Genomic DNA, 19,131 nt, shown 5'->3' on the forward strand with positions numbered 1-19,131 from the left:
TTATTATGTAGAAGTCATAAGAGAGGAAGTAAACGTAAATATATGATTTTTTAAAGTTATTTTTGACTTTTTATACTTTTACGAGGTATATGTATGTAATGGAGTATAGATTTGGTATTTAAGAACAAATGGATCATATTTAAATAAAAAACCCATTCACTTACAGTGGAGTAAGAATTTTTAACTACAAATGTAAAGTGGTAAATAGTAAAAAAAATTATTATTTATTATTTATCACTTTGCGTATGTAGTTAAAAATCGTACTTTACCGTAGGTAAACTCCAACACAATCAAACCCTATTCAAATTCGTTGTTGTTTGTTTTTCGTGGACTGTGGTATTATAGTAATAACACTAAACATTATCTTATTGTTATCAATTTTTTTTAATAGTAATAGAATAAGAATTAAAAAAAAATTCTCAGTAAAAAAGATCGTTTTTCTGTACCCTTATCAATGAAAAAAAAAAACAAGTAATAGCATAAAACATTAGGTTGCCGATTTTATAATATTGTAATATCATAAAACCATGTCAAATTTATGATATTGAATATCAAGCTAATAATATTTTACCAATGGCTATTTAGGCCTTGGTTAAGTTGGAGGATTTGTTTTCTCGACAAAATTGAGATTATAAATTCGAATTCTTTTAAAGACTCGAAAGAATTTTTTTTTCCATAACGTAAATAGATGAAAATACGAATTTTATAGCTAGCGTCTTTGTCAATTTCAATAGCCATATAAGTTTTTTTTTTTTCTTTTTTGCAATGGAATATAAGATTTTAAACTTCGTTTGTTGTGCAAGTGCCATTTAGTGGCTTCTTAAATCTATCCAAATAAGAAGGATTTAAAAAAAAGAAGAAAAACAGATGGCTTCTTAAAGGGCCTCTACAATCAATTCCTCCCATTTAATCCCATTGATCCACTAGCCCATAACAGCCCGTTATCCCACCTTATCCTCAAATGCTAACGTGTCCTCGATCTGGAGCCAATCTAAATACTAAACGACCATTGGCTTGTTCAAAATTAAAATCAGCAACTACAGACTAAAACGACGTGGCTTTACCGTAATAACTAAGATAAACGACGTCGCGGGCTCCTTAACGATGCACATTAATTAACATCTTTTTGCTTTAATTCAGCTCCAGCTTAACGACTGTATCGGTCTACTCCAGTTGCACTGCTGCAACGGAGGCTAAGCAACAAGAAGATAAAGTTAAAATTAAATTTTATAAATAAAAAAGACAAAAATGGTGAATTTTGGAGGGAAGAAGGTGGGCCAAGTGGTGGCAGGAATTGGCGGGAACGGCGTAGGCCAGGTACTGGCAGCCGTTGCCGTCTCTCTTTTGTTCCGCTTGTTTACTGGACCTGGTCCGGCATTGGTAACAGATGACGACTCTGCCTATGGTGACGACGATGAAAGAAACGACGTCGCAGAAGCTAATGGTGACGGTGAAGCTCCGGTTGACGGCAAAGTCTTCCCGGTCACCATCCGTTGGCAAAACATCACTTGCTCCCTGTCCGATAAATCCTCAAAATCAGTATGCTTTTTTTTTTAATTCCTAATTTATAATTTCTCCAGCATTTAAATTATAACCTAAAACAACATTTTCATTATTTTCATTTTCATTTTTCCACTATATTCTTAGGAACCAAACTAGAAGTTATTTGTTTGGAAGTAAGAAAACGTGGAAAACTGTGATTTTAAGAAACATTGGGTTGGTTTTGGTATTGCAGATTATAGAAAATTAGAAGAAATTTTTTATGTTTTTAACGGTTGCCTATCCATAGGTGCGGTTTCTTCTAAATAATGTGAGTGGAGAGGCGAAACCTGGAAGATTATTGGCGATAATGGGACCGTCAGGGTCAGGGAAAACAACGTTGCTGAATGTTCTGGCGGGTCAGTTAATGGCATCGCCACGATTACATTTATCCGGCCTATTGGAAGTCAATGGAAAACCTAGTTCAAACAAAGCTTATAAGTATGTTTTCATGGAGAAATCTTCTAGAAGCAAGATGGATGTGTTTGTGATCAGATGTTGAGCGCGTTGTTCATATTGCAGGTTTGCCTATGTGAGACAGGAGGATCTTTTTTTCTCTCAGTTGACAGTGCGGGAAACACTCTCTCTTGCAGCTGAACTTCAGCTTCCAGAAATACTTTCTGTGGAAGAGAGAGATGAATATGTGAACAGTCTTTTATTCAAGCTGGGCTTGGTAAGCCTTAGTTAATATTTTATTTGGAGTGTAGGTCTTGTGAGTTGAAGAAGTGAATATGATTATAGTATACATTTTGTAGATACTTTTACCCCTTTTCTAGTTTTAGTTTTCTTATCCAATTGTTCTTTTGGGTGGTTGCTTTAATTTTCGTTCTTTAAAAGGTCAGTTGCGCTGACTCCAATGTGGGTGATGCAAAAGTTCGTGGAATAAGTGGTGGTGAAAAGAAACGTCTGTCGCTTGCTTGTGAACTGATTGCTAGCCCATCTGTCATATATGCTGATGAACCCACAACTGGTATGCATCTTTCTGTAACTCTGCACTTATGATAGGTATAAACTGCTTTCCAGCTTTGCTTTCTTGTACTGGGTCTGTCTTTCAATGGGGCAGATTTATAGTGTTTTCAATCAACCTTTGATTTGGTGATAGAAATGATTGACTTCTAAGCGATTCCGGTTTTTCCATTCTGTTCTAAAATTACTTGTGGTGCATTCAGGGCTTGATGCCTTCCAGGCAGAGAAAGTAATGGAAACTCTGCGACAACTCGCTCAAGATGGACATACTGTAATTTGTTCCATACATCAGCCTAGAGGTTCAGTTTATTTCAAATTTGACGACATTGTGTTGCTAACAGAGGGCAAACTTGTCTATGCTGGTCCTGCTCGTGATGAACCATTGGCATATTTCTCAAGATTTGGGTATTTAGCTAACCCCTTCCTTTGTTGTATATTTATTATGTTAATGCTTTATCTGCACGAGGACTATGGGCATCACACAGTATTTATTCCCAAAGTCATTTTTTCCCCCTTCTTCCTTGATGTATTTTTGAAATTATTTGCTAGCAAAGGGATAGAATACAGAAATCTTCATGTTAAATTAAAGTTATTTTAGGATATATAAAACAGCCTCCAAAAGTGGAAGAAGCAGAACTTCTCTCCCTACTCAAAGTGAAATCTCCAATGCCCTTCTATGTTACTTGCAACAAATCTTACTTGAAAAAGGGGGAAAAGGGGGGGAGGGAAATTACTTATGAGGAATAGGCTGCTTGAACTTTTATGAGATTGGAAACAGTCTGGAGATATTTCTTTGGTTTTTGAACGTATGGTATATTTTAATATTTAACTCACTTGAATTTAAATTTATACTAGAATGATAGGATTTTATGTACTTAGCAGCTAATTTTTGGCCTTGTAGTTCATTCATTGGATTCAAATATATATAACTACTATGAGAACAATGGATCCTCTTGGCCCCTGCTCCTGCCATTTCATTTTTAATAATGGAGATTATGTTTCTAAAGCTTTTCACTGACTATCAACCCTGCTAGTCCAATGACAATTTGTTGGTGAGAATGCATGTTTGGTTACTGTATCGTAACTCAGTTGAAAACGCTGCTTGAAATTAATGATGGTTAATCCAACAGGTATACTTGCCCAGATCATGTGAATCCTGCTGAATTTCTGGCTGATCTCATATCCGTAGACTACAGTTCTGCTGAAAGTGTGTACTTGTCACAGAAAAGGATAGATAGTCTTGCCGAGTCATTCTTGCAACAGTCATCAACAATTCTTTATGCCTCTCCACTTATTAGCAGAGAGGGCTACAAAAAGAGCAAGTTACAGAAGAGGACTATTGTTAAGAAGAAAGGAGGCTGGTGGAGGCAATTCTGGTTGCTCCTAAGACGTGCCTGGATGCAGGTTGGTCATTAATTCAACTCTCTCTTCATAGATTTAGTCTCTGACCTGCCTAGGAAAAGGAAAGAGGATCCTAGTATTACTCTCCTCAATACATGGTTGGACTCAAGTACATTGCATTCCTTTGTCTCACAAATTGATTGCAACCAAAACAAAAAGAAAACATACTAAGCTCCACTAAATTGTACGTTATTCTACTTTGTTTGGTATATTTTCTTGGTTATTTATATAGTTGCTTCATTAACAATTCAGACAGATGCTTTTGAAAACATAGTTTATTGCAATTTCTTTAACTTGGCTGACAAGTCATTGGCAGTGGAGTAACAAGAGGAGAAAATCACTAGATCAAATTTAATGAGTTCTAGAAAACATTGTGTTCTTATTTAATATGCTTCAGACATTGAGTGCTAATCATTATGCTTTTCTGATTAATGATTAGAAATTGCATTTGAATGAATTTCTCCTTATATCTGAACTCCATTGACTGACTAGGCTTCTCGGGATGGGCCAACGAACAAAGTCCGTGCAAGAATGTCTATTGCGTCAGCTATAATATTTGGGTCAGTTTTCTGGAGAATGGGAAGATCTCAGACATCAATACAAGATAGAATGGGATTGCTTCAGGTATAAGATGCTATTGAGTCCTGTAAAGCAACTGCCCTTCTTTATGATTCTTTTGTGGCAAACATTGATGAGAGGAGAGTATGTAAATGTTTCAATATAGGCTGTCAGTGCTGCCATAGGTGGAGTGACAGACTATAGTAAGCTATTGATAAAAAATAAAATTTTTAATTTAAAGTACTCTGAATAATGGACTCGAATTTTCCAATTCTTGTAGTGAAGTGTGGAGGAATTATCTGCTTGTTCTTTAACTCTGTTGGGTGATGTACCCAAGGATTGAGGTCTGGAAGTGTCAGCATCGCATGTTCAGTGTATGCTTATGAGTGATTCAGAATGGAGGACCTAAATCTTGTTCAAAAAATTTTGTAGCTTTGCACTTCTACCAATACTCAATGCTTAATTTTTTATCGACAAGGTATTTTGGTTCCTCTTTGAGACCACTTCTGCTTTCTCAGGTTGCTGCTATCAATACAGCAATGGCTGCTCTCACAAAGACTGTGGGTGTGTTTCCTAAGGAACGTGCAATCGTGGATAGAGAACGTGCAAAGGGGTCTTATGCACTGGGGCCCTATCTGCTTTCCAAATTGATAGCTGAAATTCCTGTTGGAGCAGCATTTCCATTAATGTTTGGAGCTGTGCTGTACCCAATGGCTCGTCTTCATCCTACTTTGTCCAGGTTTGTTTCTCTTGTACCATTTTGATTTCTGGCTCTGGATTTCTGTTCTAGGATTTCCTTATCTTTTAGCTATATCATGGAGGTTCGTACTTCCATGAAATGTAAGAAAATGTAAATCTGGAATTCAGATTCTAGCCATTGATTTGTATTTTTTCATTTTTCTCTTTTTCCTGTAGAATCTCCTAGTTGTTAAGCGTATGATTCGTTGAGTGTTAATTTACCACTCCTCCCCACTGTTTTTTATTTTTAACTCATTTGGAGATGGCTCATTTTCCATGTGTCTAGATTCACGTAAATAATTTAATCTTTAAATGTACAGAAATAAAGCTGGCTGAAAATAATGTTCCCATCATAATGGATGAAACTACTGACTTATGATTCTTTGACTTTCTAGATTCGGGAAATTCTGTGGAATCGTGACTGTGGAATCTTTTGCTGCATCTGCAATGGGTCTGACAGTGGGGGCTATGGTTCCAACCACAGAAGCAGCTATGGCTGTGGGGCCCTCTCTTATGACTGTTTTTATTGTTTTTGGAGGATATTATGTCAATGCAGACAATACACCAATAATTTTCCGTTGGATTCCTCGAGTTTCTCTGATAAGATGGTACACATAAATCATTACTCGTCAATATGAAAGTGTTTGTTATGTATTTGTTAAATATCAGACTTGATGATGCATATGAATAATCCATTGTCTTTCATTCTCTTATAACTCACTTAGTTCTTCACATGCTTTCAGGGCCTTTCAAGGGCTTTGCATCAATGAGTTTTCGGGCCTTCAATTTGACCATCAGCATTCTTTTGATATTCAAACCGGAGAACAGGTAAGGGAAGGCAAGAAACCTGTCTGTTTTATTAAAAAGATAATGGAATGCAAACAGAATAAGAAAATCATCAAAATGACCATATCTTACATAGCACCATGGGAGACATTGTAAAAATCAATCAGAAATCATGGTTTCATAACCTGGAAAATGGTAAGAATAAAAAAATGGCTATTCACTAGCTTTTTCATAAACTATTACTACATATCTACGGTACTACCAGGTTGATTTTCAGAGATATGTATTCTCTATTTTGAGCTGCGTAAGTTTTATGGTACATACATTCAAAAAAAAAAAAAAAAAAATATCGTATATAAATACCTTGTACTTGAGTTTCTTATGGATTATGTAGCATGTGGCTGTTAATAACCATTTCCTGGAATCTTAGTTCCTGGAAACTTAATTCTTACTTTAAGGACACATGCTATGCCTGGTTCAAGGTAATGTACATGCAATTAGGTGTCGTTTTCCTTTGTTTCTCTTTTTTTATTGAGACGTACCTCGGTAGGATTGACAGTTAAAATATGCATTTGCTAACCCAATCTTTGTAGGATTTCAAGTTTAGGTGGGGACTTTTAATACACACACAACCCACTCCCCCAACACAAAAAACAAGAAGTCCTTGTTGACCTTGTAAACACATGAATTGAACTACAGATGTTTTGGAAAGTCAAATCATGCAATGGCAGATTACTTGCCCCCCCCTTTTTTTTTTTTTTACTTTATTACTGGAAATGCAGCGTTAAGTATCATCAGTTGGGTTGAAAACAAGTTATTTTTCTTTGTTGTAATTTTGCAGGCACTTGAACGGCTGTCCTTTGGAGGAAGTCGCATTAGCGACACAGTGATGGCTCAAAGCAGAATCTTATTGTTTTGGTACTGCACCACTTACCTTCTCCTAGAGAAAAAGAAACCTAAATACCAGCAGCTTGAGCTACCTAACCCGGAACAAACTCAGCAAAAGATACAGCTCGAACCGCTAGAAACCGACCTGCCTCCTGAAAAGGAGCAAATAAAATCAACCCGGCAAGTTGAGTCAGAGTCACCACCACTTGATATGTATAACCTAGAAGGTTTGTAGTTGTTTGGGCATTGTGTAATGTTGTTATGAGCTGAGCCAATATTTATTAATCTATCTCATACAGGTGCTAAGTAACAGAAGATGTCTTGCAAATTGCAATAGCTAGCCAATAAGGGAGGGCCTCATGCCTTTTTTTGAGCCAGTGAGCTGCATGCATTACTCTTTAGCACGAATAACATTCGCAGTTACTCTGCTTGTGTGAATCTTCTGTATATCGAAAAACGAATTCCTTGTATAATTCTAGTTGTAATGAGGATTAATTCCGAAGCTATTATCTTTAGATTTCCTTATAAATGTGTCGAAGAAGATTGTATTGGATGAAATGTGCTTGCTCTCTCTCTCTCTCTCTCTCTTTTATTGTTTGAAAATATTTTTCCAATTGAAGAAGAATTAAAACTGCTTTTAGTCTTAGAAGAAGAAGCACTTAAGAGGTATTATTAGCCTTAGCTGAAAATCAATTTTTTTTTTTTTTTGGTTTGAGAATGCATACAACTTAATGAATTCATATCCTTAATTAATTGATATATGTATTTATTTCGATTTGCATGAGAAGTGAGATGCTATATACATATATCAAAACATTCTAGTAATGGTCTAATGGAATGATTGTAATCCTCTAGCTGGCTAGCTAGCAGATTATTAATTCAACACGCATTGATTCATGTTGCATTACTTTTTTTTTTTTTTTTTTTTTGTGTCTTCTAATGTATATAACTCCAGTTCATCATTGAGTAGGCGCCGGCGCCTGAAGTCTTTTTCACGCGGAATCGGAAGAAAACGGTGAAAATAATAATCATAAATTCATAATAATCAATGGGAAAATGGATGGCCTCCTTAGAAAAATAAAAGTCATGTTAAATGCTTAAAACTTCCACGTAGAGTGAGAATGTTAAAAATGGAGTTATTTGTATTTTGAATGACATTTTGAACACTCTAATTATATTAAAAGAGTGAGGTTACTATTTGAATTCATAAAATTTCTTACTAAACTCATTTACTTTCTATACCCATTATCAAAATTCAAAAACAAAAAATTAAAATTTTCACTTCACAAACCTCTCAAAATTCTCAAATTAACATCAGTCAATAACTCCCTTTCTTACTCTTTATTTTCTCTCTAAATCCACAAAATTTGCTTATGCAACAAGCCAATAATCAACCTCCTCCTCCTTCTCTCTGTTTTTCTTTACCGCAACAATATTTTTCTATAGAAACCAGACAACAAATTCTTCACCGTAACAATCCCAAATTTATGTTTTATCCAACTTTTTTAAATCGGAAATATTTTTCTTTGATTAGAACTTGAGAACTCATCATAGTTCATTACTGGTTTTTGGAAAGTCTAAAACCTGATCATCATTCTAAAATCTTTAACAGTCTTTCATAGTTTTTTATATGAGTGATCGAATTAAAGAAATAGATTTACAACATAAATTGGGTGTACGGTAAAATGATATTAAAATATAGGTCTAGTGAGTAAAATTATGTATTCAAATAGTCTCACCGATAATAAGTTTTGATCTTACTAAAATGTCCTTAGAGTAATTAACTAAGAAGTACAACTTAATTCAATTAAATCAAATGAAATTATTCTCAACGGTTAACACTCATTTACTATGAACTGTAGTTTATAGTGATAAACTGGAGAGATTAAAAGCAATAATTTTTTAATAAATTTAAAAGATTTCAAGTTGGTTTTTTGTATGAAGAATTAAAAACAAAAAAAACGAGTACTGTGTGAAACAATCGCCTATAGAACCGAGCCAAATGAGAAACACCATTTATTGATAGTATTTTTGTGATTTTATTAAGCGTACTGAGTAAAAATTTATAATTTAAATTTAGTAAGTGCATGTCCTGCGCATTAGAGTATTGATAGTATTATTTAGAGTGTAAATAACTCACCCAAACATAAAATCTGAACGAGTATATGAATCTTTGGAAACCCTTTCTTTGCAATTTGCAAATCTAAATAAATCCATGAATTTGAATAGAGATACATTACAGACTTACTAAACTTTATTAAAATCAACTTAAATTTTTAACAATGACGGAATAAAAATTTAAGTTGATTTTAATAAAGTTTAGTAACTGTTAGCATGCTTAATTATTACAACAATGCTAATTATTCCTAATTATTTAATTACTTGCTTTCTTTCGTTCTCCCTCTTTTTTTAAAAAAAATTTTTTCTTTTCAAACAATTTTTTTAGTGAGAGTCAACTTCTGGAAGTCGTGACATCAAGTTTGGATTCAAGAGAGAGAGTTTGGACAGAATTTTCTTCGCGAGTCTATTTTAAAAATCGACCAACCATCCATAATAATTAAAAATAAAATTTCAAAAAAAATAAAAATAAATAATGGAGATGAGAGAGAAATAAACTATAATGTTACTACAAAAATCTTTTTTCTTTTTTTGGTAGTCTTTGGACATTAACTATAATGTTAAGGGATGCGACAAATTCAGAATTGTAAACTAATTACTTTCCTGCATAATTTTTCCTGAAAGAATAATTGATCAGTGATTAACCTGAAGCTTTTCTGCGAACGCTATGAATTCCTTCCCAAAAACACCTTAATAATATCATTTTTTTACAACTTTAGTTTGTAATTCATCAAAATAACACTTCAAATTAATCAAAGTTCTTGAGTTTTTAAAAGAATGCATTAATTTAATCAGCTTAAACAAATTTCTAGAAGCTGAAAGAGTCACCATGTTTAAAACTTATCGACGTCAATGGTGAATCGCCTCTTTATCAAAAGAAAATAATAATAATAATAATAAAATAAATTTATATATATAGTAACAATATAAAAATTAAGCAAACATGGAACATTCAATGAACTCGAATGAAAAAATCCGTCGTCCTACGCATGAAGTCAAGGCCAATCCTAACTGCCACTGCTCAGGAGAATTTTTGAACTTTGTAAAAATTCTGTGTCTCCGGGGACGACGGAAAGAAAAGAACCTTCTTCGCCATTTGAAAGAGTAAAATTAACGACCACTACTAAATCTAACTATATAATCATTCAATATTTCAAAATAAATTTTCTAATTTTATGGTATCCAGTCAAAAATAGATTAGGTCCTTTTATAGAAGCTTCATCACTAATTTTCTTTTCTTTTGGGGGGATAAAAACGTTTTTTTTTTTTTCTTTTTTTACTCACACTTGAAAACCCATGCATGAATGAAGCCTATGATGATTTAATTACAGAAAAAAATAAAATAAAATGTGCACATCAAAAAATTCTGAAACGCGCTTGTTTTTTTTTATAGATATTATTGTCTAATAATTTTCATCTCTTATCTATGACATAAAATAAAAGAAATTTGATATCAATTGCCTTAAAATGCTGCTTTCGTACAAGCAATTTCAAAAATTATATAACATTATATACTCCATCTTATGGGTTTTGTTTTTCATTTAAACAAAGCTGCAGCTGCTCGGTGGCCCCGCCACACATCGACATCATGATGTGACAGGTCTCGGCGTCTCCGGATCCACCACCCCATTGTTTACGCGCTGATTGATAATAATTAATCATTATCATCAGGCTGCAGCTGTCCGTTGAGACACGGTTTTGCTGCGAGCCAGGTTGCCTAATTCGTAAATAATAAGATACGTCATCGCTTAATCACATGCTTCCCGCTTTATAAATACACGTTGCCAAGACTTAATTTCTCTCAAAACGAAAGACATTCACAACATCAATTTCACTCAAAATCCTCACGCACAATTCAATGGAGTCAACTTCTCTATGTTCGTCATCTCTTCCCTCTTTATCAATTTTCAACAGATCGAAACCCCGGATCAAGGGGGTCTCATTAGCTAGTCGTAAGGTTTATGCATCTGCTGGGCATAGGAGCGATGCACACGACAAAAACTGTCGCGGCGACGGCCCCCGGCACCGGCTGGTCGATGAGAACATGATCGTTCTCCGGAAAAGAATCCATGAAATGAAGATGATCGAGAGGAACTACGAGCCGCCTGAGAATTGGATGGAGTGGGAGAAAAAGTATTACACCGGCTATGATTCGTACATATGTGAAGCAATGGGAGTTTTGCAAGCACAGTTGATGAATACCAGGCCAAGCTTCGCTTTGGGGGTCTTGGCTTTGATTGCTTTGAGCGTCCCCACTTCTGCTGCCGTGCTATGCTTTCGTTTGATGGAGTTAACAAATGGGATTTTAGCTGGGATTCAACACGTAGCATAACAAAAAGTTCTAGCCTTTAATCATATATAGTATACACATACAAGTTCTGTAGCATTGGAACGAATTATTTACTTATTTTTAGTCATCTCTTTTTATAATGAAGTTCTAACTAGGCTCTATTAATTTGCTTACTGGAAAGAAATTAAACTTGCATCTGCTAATTAAGTTTTCCTCATGATTTTTAGTTGCTTGGTAGTTGTGCGCAAATATTATCGACTGGTGTGTGCCTTGCACGTATATAAAGTTAATTTTGACAAATTCACTTCACTTGAATTGATGATGATCGTAGGAAATTAAAATTTGACTATTTGAGAGTACTTTTCCGAAAAACCGGGATTGTTTAGGGTATCATGGGCAAATATATATTTTCTCTATATGTATATGTTTTTTAGGGACAGTTACAATAAATATGATGTTCGCTAATTCACTTAACAACTCTACCGCTTGATTCCTTCGAAAAGTATTAAAATATATTTAAAAAAAAAAAAAAAGAATCTATCAAATGAGATAGACATTAGAGATGGGGACAAAATGTGTGTAACCAAGATAGTGGTCTAAACTCAACTTCACTTATGTGTCCTTAATAATTCAAAGAAAACCCTTTTGATGTGTATGTTAATGGAACACATCTCTTGAACCATCTCTCATGTCGCTAATGACGAGAGGCTTAGGTTAGTTTGCAAAGTCAAACAACTAAATCATGATCGATTATGTGTCCGAAATGATTAATATTCCATTGTTGGATTGTATATAACATAAGAAACACGTTTTATACTCTCCGATGTCAAGTAAAACATGCATGTTTTAAACCAACTGTAATCATTGAAAAAGGCAAATTGCTTTCTTTTTGGGGAGGTGGTAATATGTTAATAACATAATAACTTGTTTGTAACACAACTACTCACTTTTTATCCGATAGAAGTATGTCGCATTTTTTATGTTTTAACTTTTAATGAGTAATTGATTATCTTTTGATCAAAATTGATTAGAATAATTTGATCTCAATTTTGATCAAGTGATGCTACAAATATTTTAGAGATATATTCTTTTTTGTTAAAGGATATTTAAAGACTTAAATACGTGACACAATTATAACACGTTTCATAATTATGGGGGAATTGGTGTTTGAGAATCTTGACATAATTAACGGATGCACTAATTTTGATATGACTTGTTAACCTAAATTGCCACATCTATAGTTTCATTATTATTATTATTATTATTATTTGATAGCATAGTTTCGTTAGTTAACAGAGGATGAACTTTTTTTTTTCCTTTTTTATGCTTTCTTGACACATGATAACTAAATAATCAAAAGGCTAAGAATTAGTATTCATTTGTTTTTTAATATCCAATACCAAAATCGTTACTTTAGGAACAATTGACTTTCAAAAAATAATTGCAAGATAACTAAATAATGAAGGTGTTGCACGATATTTCAAAGTTCGTAGAGAGAAAATCCAGTTAATTCAGCTTGATCAGTGATCACCAAATAATAATTTTTTGGCTTCATAAGTTTTATAATACACGTGCGGATCCAGGGATGTGACTGATTAATAGGAAAATAGATTGATCTAAATAATTATAAAAGAAAAACACAAGTGTCCAGCCTCAATCTGAGGGCCTTTTCTTCATCAAGACAGCCTTGATCGAGGTCTTCATTGATCTAGTGCGTAGTCCAGATCAGGCTGCAGTCATAATTTACTTGGTTTATTAAATTTATTATAATGGATTATACATATAATTCAATGGGAGAATGTTTAAATTCCTTAAAATGTTCAAATCCAGATCAGGCTACACCAATTTTTTTCTCACCAAGAGCACTCGAGATTAGTACCAACAGCAGCTTGATGATCACCAAGCTAAGTGCTGGCTGATGATGAGAGAAGGTAACACATAAAATGGATGTTTTTGAGCTAGACAATCAAAGAAACTGAAGAAAGCCATTATAGAGAGAGCTTAATAACTTAATTGCAATATGCAAACACACAACTATCTAACTTCAAGAAGAGAACAAATTGGAAGAGCTTAAACAATCCTAAAGAGAACGCATTTAATCTTTTATTAATTTGAAACATATACACTAAAATTTGTACACATCCAAGCAACAGCTTGAGTCCCCTTACTGTAGGGATGAGACAAATAGCCTTTCTTTAAAACGTGGAAACCTAGTTATTTCCCATCCATACTATCCAGCCGTATGTGATAAAAGGTAGCAGCCGCAGGATACATTTGATGCATCCTCCACCAAGTTCCGAAACTAAAGCAGCTGATAGCAACAAATATGCACATAAATGCCAGCAAGAAGCCAAAAGTTATGTTACAGATTCCATCCAGTTAAGGTCCAGGTAACAAGCTCTCCGATCTTCAGATTTCCTGCCATCGAAATGCAGAGTCAAAACATGCATCAGCAGTATGAATATTTAAAATTATCCTCGATATTTAACATTAATAGGTAAGATTTCCTAGAGACTTTGACAATTAACTAGCCAACTAGTACCCAAAAATTTCCCAAGTCAGGATGCAAAGTGTTTCATTCACAAATCATGTGAGAATCTAGTGAAGGTGAAGACCAGAAAACTCCCTAAGTAGAATCATGATCATGATCACGATGCAAATGTTTCATTTACAAATCATATATAAGATTTAGGTAAAGATAAAAACCAAGTACACTCTAAAATCCTAAGTTGAATCATGATGCTCGTGCTTTCATTTACAAATCAAACAAGATTCTTGTAAAGATTAAGTGCTTAAACAGCTTTAAGTCGAATCAAAGATGGAAAGTAGTTTTTCATTTTATAAATCATGAAAGATTATCAAGAAGATCGTAGAAACAAGGATAGTAAGTAGTTAATCATTTTTATAAATCATAATACATTAATACCCACACAAAAAAAAAGAGTTCAAAGACATGAATCAAGTATTTCATTTACAAAACGTATAAAGCAACTAATTTAAGATATAAAGGCCTAAAGATTGTGGAAAGGGGGAGCTCCCTTCAGTCCAAGACGTGACAGCCATGACTAAACGCAGCTCCTGCTTCGTTGGATCAGAAACACATCATGATTCTACATTTTCCATTGATGAGCTCTTGAACCAACGAGTCAGCAGCTGAGTGTCAGCCTTTCACTGCCTCGAAGTGAACTGAAGAGAGCTCCTTCATCCATATCCCCTAAAAATAAAACGAGCATGTAATACAAAAACAAAACAGGAATAAAATATTAAAACAACATTAAGGGCTTATTCCTTCATTTTGTTTCTGATGAATTAGGGTTCCCTTTGCCTCACAGGCAAAAAGAAATTGTTGGGTTTAATTAATTTACAAAAAACAAGAAAGGAAAGAAGGATTCTCTTGCAAACCCTAGCTAGCCATATCGAGGGTTTTCCATTAATTAATAAGAGCGAGCGAGAGAAAAATTGTTTAGCTACGGATGGTACGAGGAGGAAGAGATGAGGCTGGGGTCGTATAAATAAGAAAAATGTTTTGACTGGTGAATGAAATTCCGACATGCAAATCTATGTGCAGGCTGAGAGAGAGATTTAGGGCAGGGTCAGGCATATTCATGATGATGATGATAACTAAGCCATTTGACAATAAATGGAGAGATTCTTCTTGGCTTTTCAAAAATTAAAAAGGAGACAACACCACACATCACGCAGCACTATAGGCTTGCCCTATTTTCGCACTGTGCTAAAATATCATTTCAATACAGCTGGATGGCTCGAAATTATCAAGTGAACTGTAGAAGCTTTGCAGTACAAACAGTTGCCCTCTACCACACGTTCAAAGTTCAAAGCCATACACATTTTGCCCTTTTTCTCTTACCTTTGTTACGGCACTGTATACCATATAGAGACCTGCTGAATCTATGTGGGTTACGGACTTTCAGTTTAATTTCCAATAAAAACTACTACAACTGTTAGAAAGCACCTCCGAACAGGGAAAAAAATAACTGGGTAATCAAAATAAGTACTGTACCTCACAGCAAAACATTGCTAAATAGTCAATTTTTATTAATTTTTTAATCATCTGAAAATACTAAAATGATGCGTACCCTAGTCACAATCCTTAAAATGTTGAAGAATTTAGAGAAACAAAAATAAACAACTTTTATTCTCTGATATGATTCAAACTTCGATTTTATATAGAAATTAAATGTCCGAAAAGGAGTTTATTTGGAGATTCTTTCACATTTTTCATTTCATAATAACCACGATTAATTCTTGCTATATTTGCATTTTCCATAATGGCTATGATTCTTGCCTTATTTGACTGGGATAATATTCTTAATTTTGACCATAATTAATAAGAAAAACAGATATGATTTAGAAATAGGCTGAAAAAATTTAATCTACGACAAGATAAAATACACTACTTGGCGTGTGTGTTTTTTTTTATCTTTTAATGTATCCTTTATTTTTTAAAAATAAAAGATCACATATTAAAAAATTAGTTATTATTTGGAACGACTATGTATCAAAAGTCTAATACTAAAATAATTATAGAGATTTTCCTAAATTTGTTTGTGTCAATAAATAATTTGAAATGACTCACAAAAGGTACGGGTCAAATATCAATGATATGAAGCACCTCTTTTAACACTATTTTAATAACCTAATGATTCAGTTTTATGGATAAGTAAAATATCAGACTTTCAATCCTAAGAGGAAATGGGATGTCGAATACTCAATTTGAAATGAATAAACAAAATTTCATACACGATTTCATAAATACCATATAGAATTATGCGAAAAATCGTATTCGAAACAAGTCATATGTACAGTTACGGAGAGATCGTTTACACCTTTGGAGGAGATTCACCATAAAATGTGAAATTAAAAATGAAAAAGGAACTCTTAAAGCTTTTTCATGCTCATGTCATGTCAAAGTAACCAAAGTACTGCTGAAAAAAAAAAAAGCCAAATCCGATCAATATGATTCCTGTGATATTCATTTTCATTCCTATTGAAAATATCACCCCTTTTTTAGAGCCAAATAAATTTTCTTTCCCAGTTTTAAAGTATGTGGTCTTTGGATTCAGACATTGTGCTTGAATCTGTTAAATATTAGACCGGAACTAGGGCATCAATGGATAGGTTGGCGAGGCAATCAATGAAAGAGACCCTTTAAACAATAGAAATAGTATTCGAACGATTATTTTCATCATTTACTTTTGTTTTACTTAATAGAAAAGTTTTGGTAAGAATAACTAATACTAGACCTTTTAAGTAACATCTAATTTTAAGAAAAGGAACTTTCTCCTTTTTTTTCTTCCTCTTTTTACGTTCATAATGTTAGCAAAAAAATTGATTTGATTGTAAATGAAGTGAAAGATTGGCTTCATTGTCTTCATTAAACATGTAATTCTATATTGACGAGTCATTAAGCAAGGAGAGCCAAAAAAAAAAAAAAAACACAGAGAGGAGGCTAATATGCAATTATTTGTTGCATAATCAATTTCATTACGTAAAAATTACTACTATTTTGTTTCACCATTGAGTGTCACTAAAATGATTAAAATAATAATAATAAGAGAAATTATCACTTGTATACGCTTAATTTACTTCATTATTAAATATATTATAATATTTTTAGGATGTATTAATTGTCCATTTTAAGTTAATAAAATGTATATGTTATCAACTAAGCTGTTAGTTGTCGTTTGAATGTGATGATGTCAGAGGGATAATATAATCTTTTTATAAGAAAATAAGGGATATAAGTGATAATTTAAGAATGCGCAAGTGATAATATGATAATTTAAAAGTATACAAATGATATATTTTTTCTTCACCTTAATTTGAGTTTCAAGAATAAAATCATCAATTGACTATCAATTTTGTTTACTTCCAAATGATAACTAACATTTTAAGATTATGATTCTTTCATGATCTGATCTTTTCTTTAGTAAAAATACATGTGGGTGATTGGTAGTTAATAAATAAAGAAAATAAAAAAAGTTAAAGCTTACTCATATATTATCACTTAAAGACATATGACACAAATTTTTTTAAAATTCATGAGAATTCAGATAAGAAGAGAATATTTATCCAACGTTTTAATAGATAAAAGACATATTTTATTAATTTAAAATAGACAACTGATAGATATTAAAAGATATACAAGTGATAATTTTCTCTATAAATAATATATTTTATTATAGTATACGCACATATACATTATTTCTCTCATTATTTTTTTAAAAGATAACGTATCACTGTTGCAACATACTTAAGATACATTTCATAATCTAATAACTGGTTCTCAAAGCGAAAAATGATATACGGCTCCTCGTCAAATTAACTTTTGCGTACAAATAAGGTGCTGAAACAAACAAGAGTGTAAATCAATTTCAATACCTGCAAGCCTATATTCTCACGCCTGGTATCAGATAAAATACAGCCACACCTGCTCAAATCAGAATAGAGTACGCATGGACATGTACTACGCTCTGCTTTGTGAAGTGACAACTGATTAACAACTATTGAATTTCCATTTCTGGTTTCAATCGAACCAACCAGTTCTAGCTCCAGCAGCCTAATTAGAGCATGTAACTAAATTATCTCCAGTGCAACCAGGCGAGTTCCTCTCCAACGATAAAGCGAGGCCATTGGCGGTGGCCACATGGCCGTGTTAATTACGACAAGGGTGCTGCGTAATGATTGTACGTTTTGGCAGATTGGGGTGATGGCAATGCATGCTTTTGTTTCTTTGGGGTTATCGATTTTTCAGATGACTTGAAGTAAGAGTAAGTAGTTTTCGCTTGGCCATCACACTCCACTGCCTTCAAATAATTGATATTAAATGCCCTGTGCGAGTGGGACCTATGATATACCTGAGAAGCCGGAATCATGATAAGTCGGGGTTGTACGATCACGTATTGTCATTTCACTTTTTGGGTTACTTTTCTTCACGCAATTGTTTCCTGTTTCGGTCCACTTTACAATTCGTTTTTCAAGCCATCTGCATTCTGCAGGCTATCTGCTAACACTAGCTGGCTCTTGTACAGTTGTACTTATCTTCCCAAGTCTTTGATGGATATTGGATTGTCAAGGTTCGGAGTGAAGTGAAGTGAAGTGAAGTGAAGTGAAGTGAAGTTGAAATATTACGAGTTTATTAAATAAGCCACTAATTTTTTAAAATCCTTGTTATTATTTTAAAATTTTAGCAAAAACATATTTATGACCCTTTTTTTTTATAATTCCTACCGTATAAATAAAAGCTAGTTCAATGTTATATTTATTTTTAAGATTCAGTTATGGTACAACTATAATACTATACTATAGTTACTTTCGGTCATTGAATCTCTTCTAATGGTTATATTTAATAATTGAAAACAATTATAGTATGATACCACAGTTATATTATAGTTAAATCCTTATTTTAATTATTGTATAATAAAATAATTTTTTTTGTGATAAAAATTTATTAAACGTACGCACTCTGTTTTTTTATATTTACTTCTACTATCTAAATGGAATGACTGAAATAAACTTTGTGCAAATGAATTCTTCATTTGCAGTTTGTTTTACGACTTTAAAGAGTAAAAGGAAATTAAATTATATAACAAAATTAACTTTCAATTCACGACCTCTTTTGCCTTTGGTTTCAAATCCAAACGCCTTCATTTTTTTTTTTTCAATTTTTTTTTCTGATATGTTTTAGGCTTTTAGGCTACCTTTTGAATTGGGGTACTGGGCTAGTTGTGGGGAAATCTCGTTATCCATTATCCATTTGCAAGTTTGGTCCACTTGTACTTTATTAAAAGCCCATCGTGTAAAAGGCTTATCCTAAGTCCTAAATA

General features: G+C 33.3%; 2 protein-coding genes across 2 annotated transcripts; both read left to right on the forward strand.

Moving 5' to 3' along the window:
- Positions 1–1,096: 1,096 nt before the first annotated feature.
- Positions 1,097–7,434, forward strand: LOC18053572 (ABC transporter G family member 7). The gene is made up of 12 exons (XM_006448236.2): positions 1,097–1,539; positions 1,790–1,980; positions 2,062–2,212; positions 2,377–2,509; positions 2,709–2,910; positions 3,636–3,909; positions 4,399–4,530; positions 4,983–5,203; positions 5,598–5,810; positions 5,946–6,030; positions 6,830–7,103; positions 7,176–7,434. Exons 1-12 carry the CDS (start codon positions 1,249–1,251, stop codon positions 7,184–7,186), a joined length of 2,178 nt encoding a protein of 725 aa, XP_006448299.1. The 5' UTR covers positions 1,097–1,248; the 3' UTR covers positions 7,187–7,434.
- A 3,359-nt stretch (positions 7,435–10,793) lies between these two features.
- LOC18053573 lies at positions 10,794–11,455 on the forward strand. The gene has a single exon (XM_006448237.2). It carries the CDS (start codon positions 10,853–10,855, stop codon positions 11,324–11,326), a length of 474 nt encoding a protein of 157 aa, XP_006448300.2. The 5' UTR covers positions 10,794–10,852; the 3' UTR covers positions 11,327–11,455.
- Positions 11,456–19,131: the final 7,676 nt, after the last annotated feature.

Source organism: Citrus clementina, unplaced genomic scaffold (genome assembly GCF_000493195.1).
Source record: "Citrus clementina cultivar Clemenules unplaced genomic scaffold, Citrus_clementina_v1.0 scaffold_2, whole genome shotgun sequence".
NCBI lineage: Eukaryota > Viridiplantae > Streptophyta > Magnoliopsida > Sapindales > Rutaceae > Citrus > Citrus x clementina.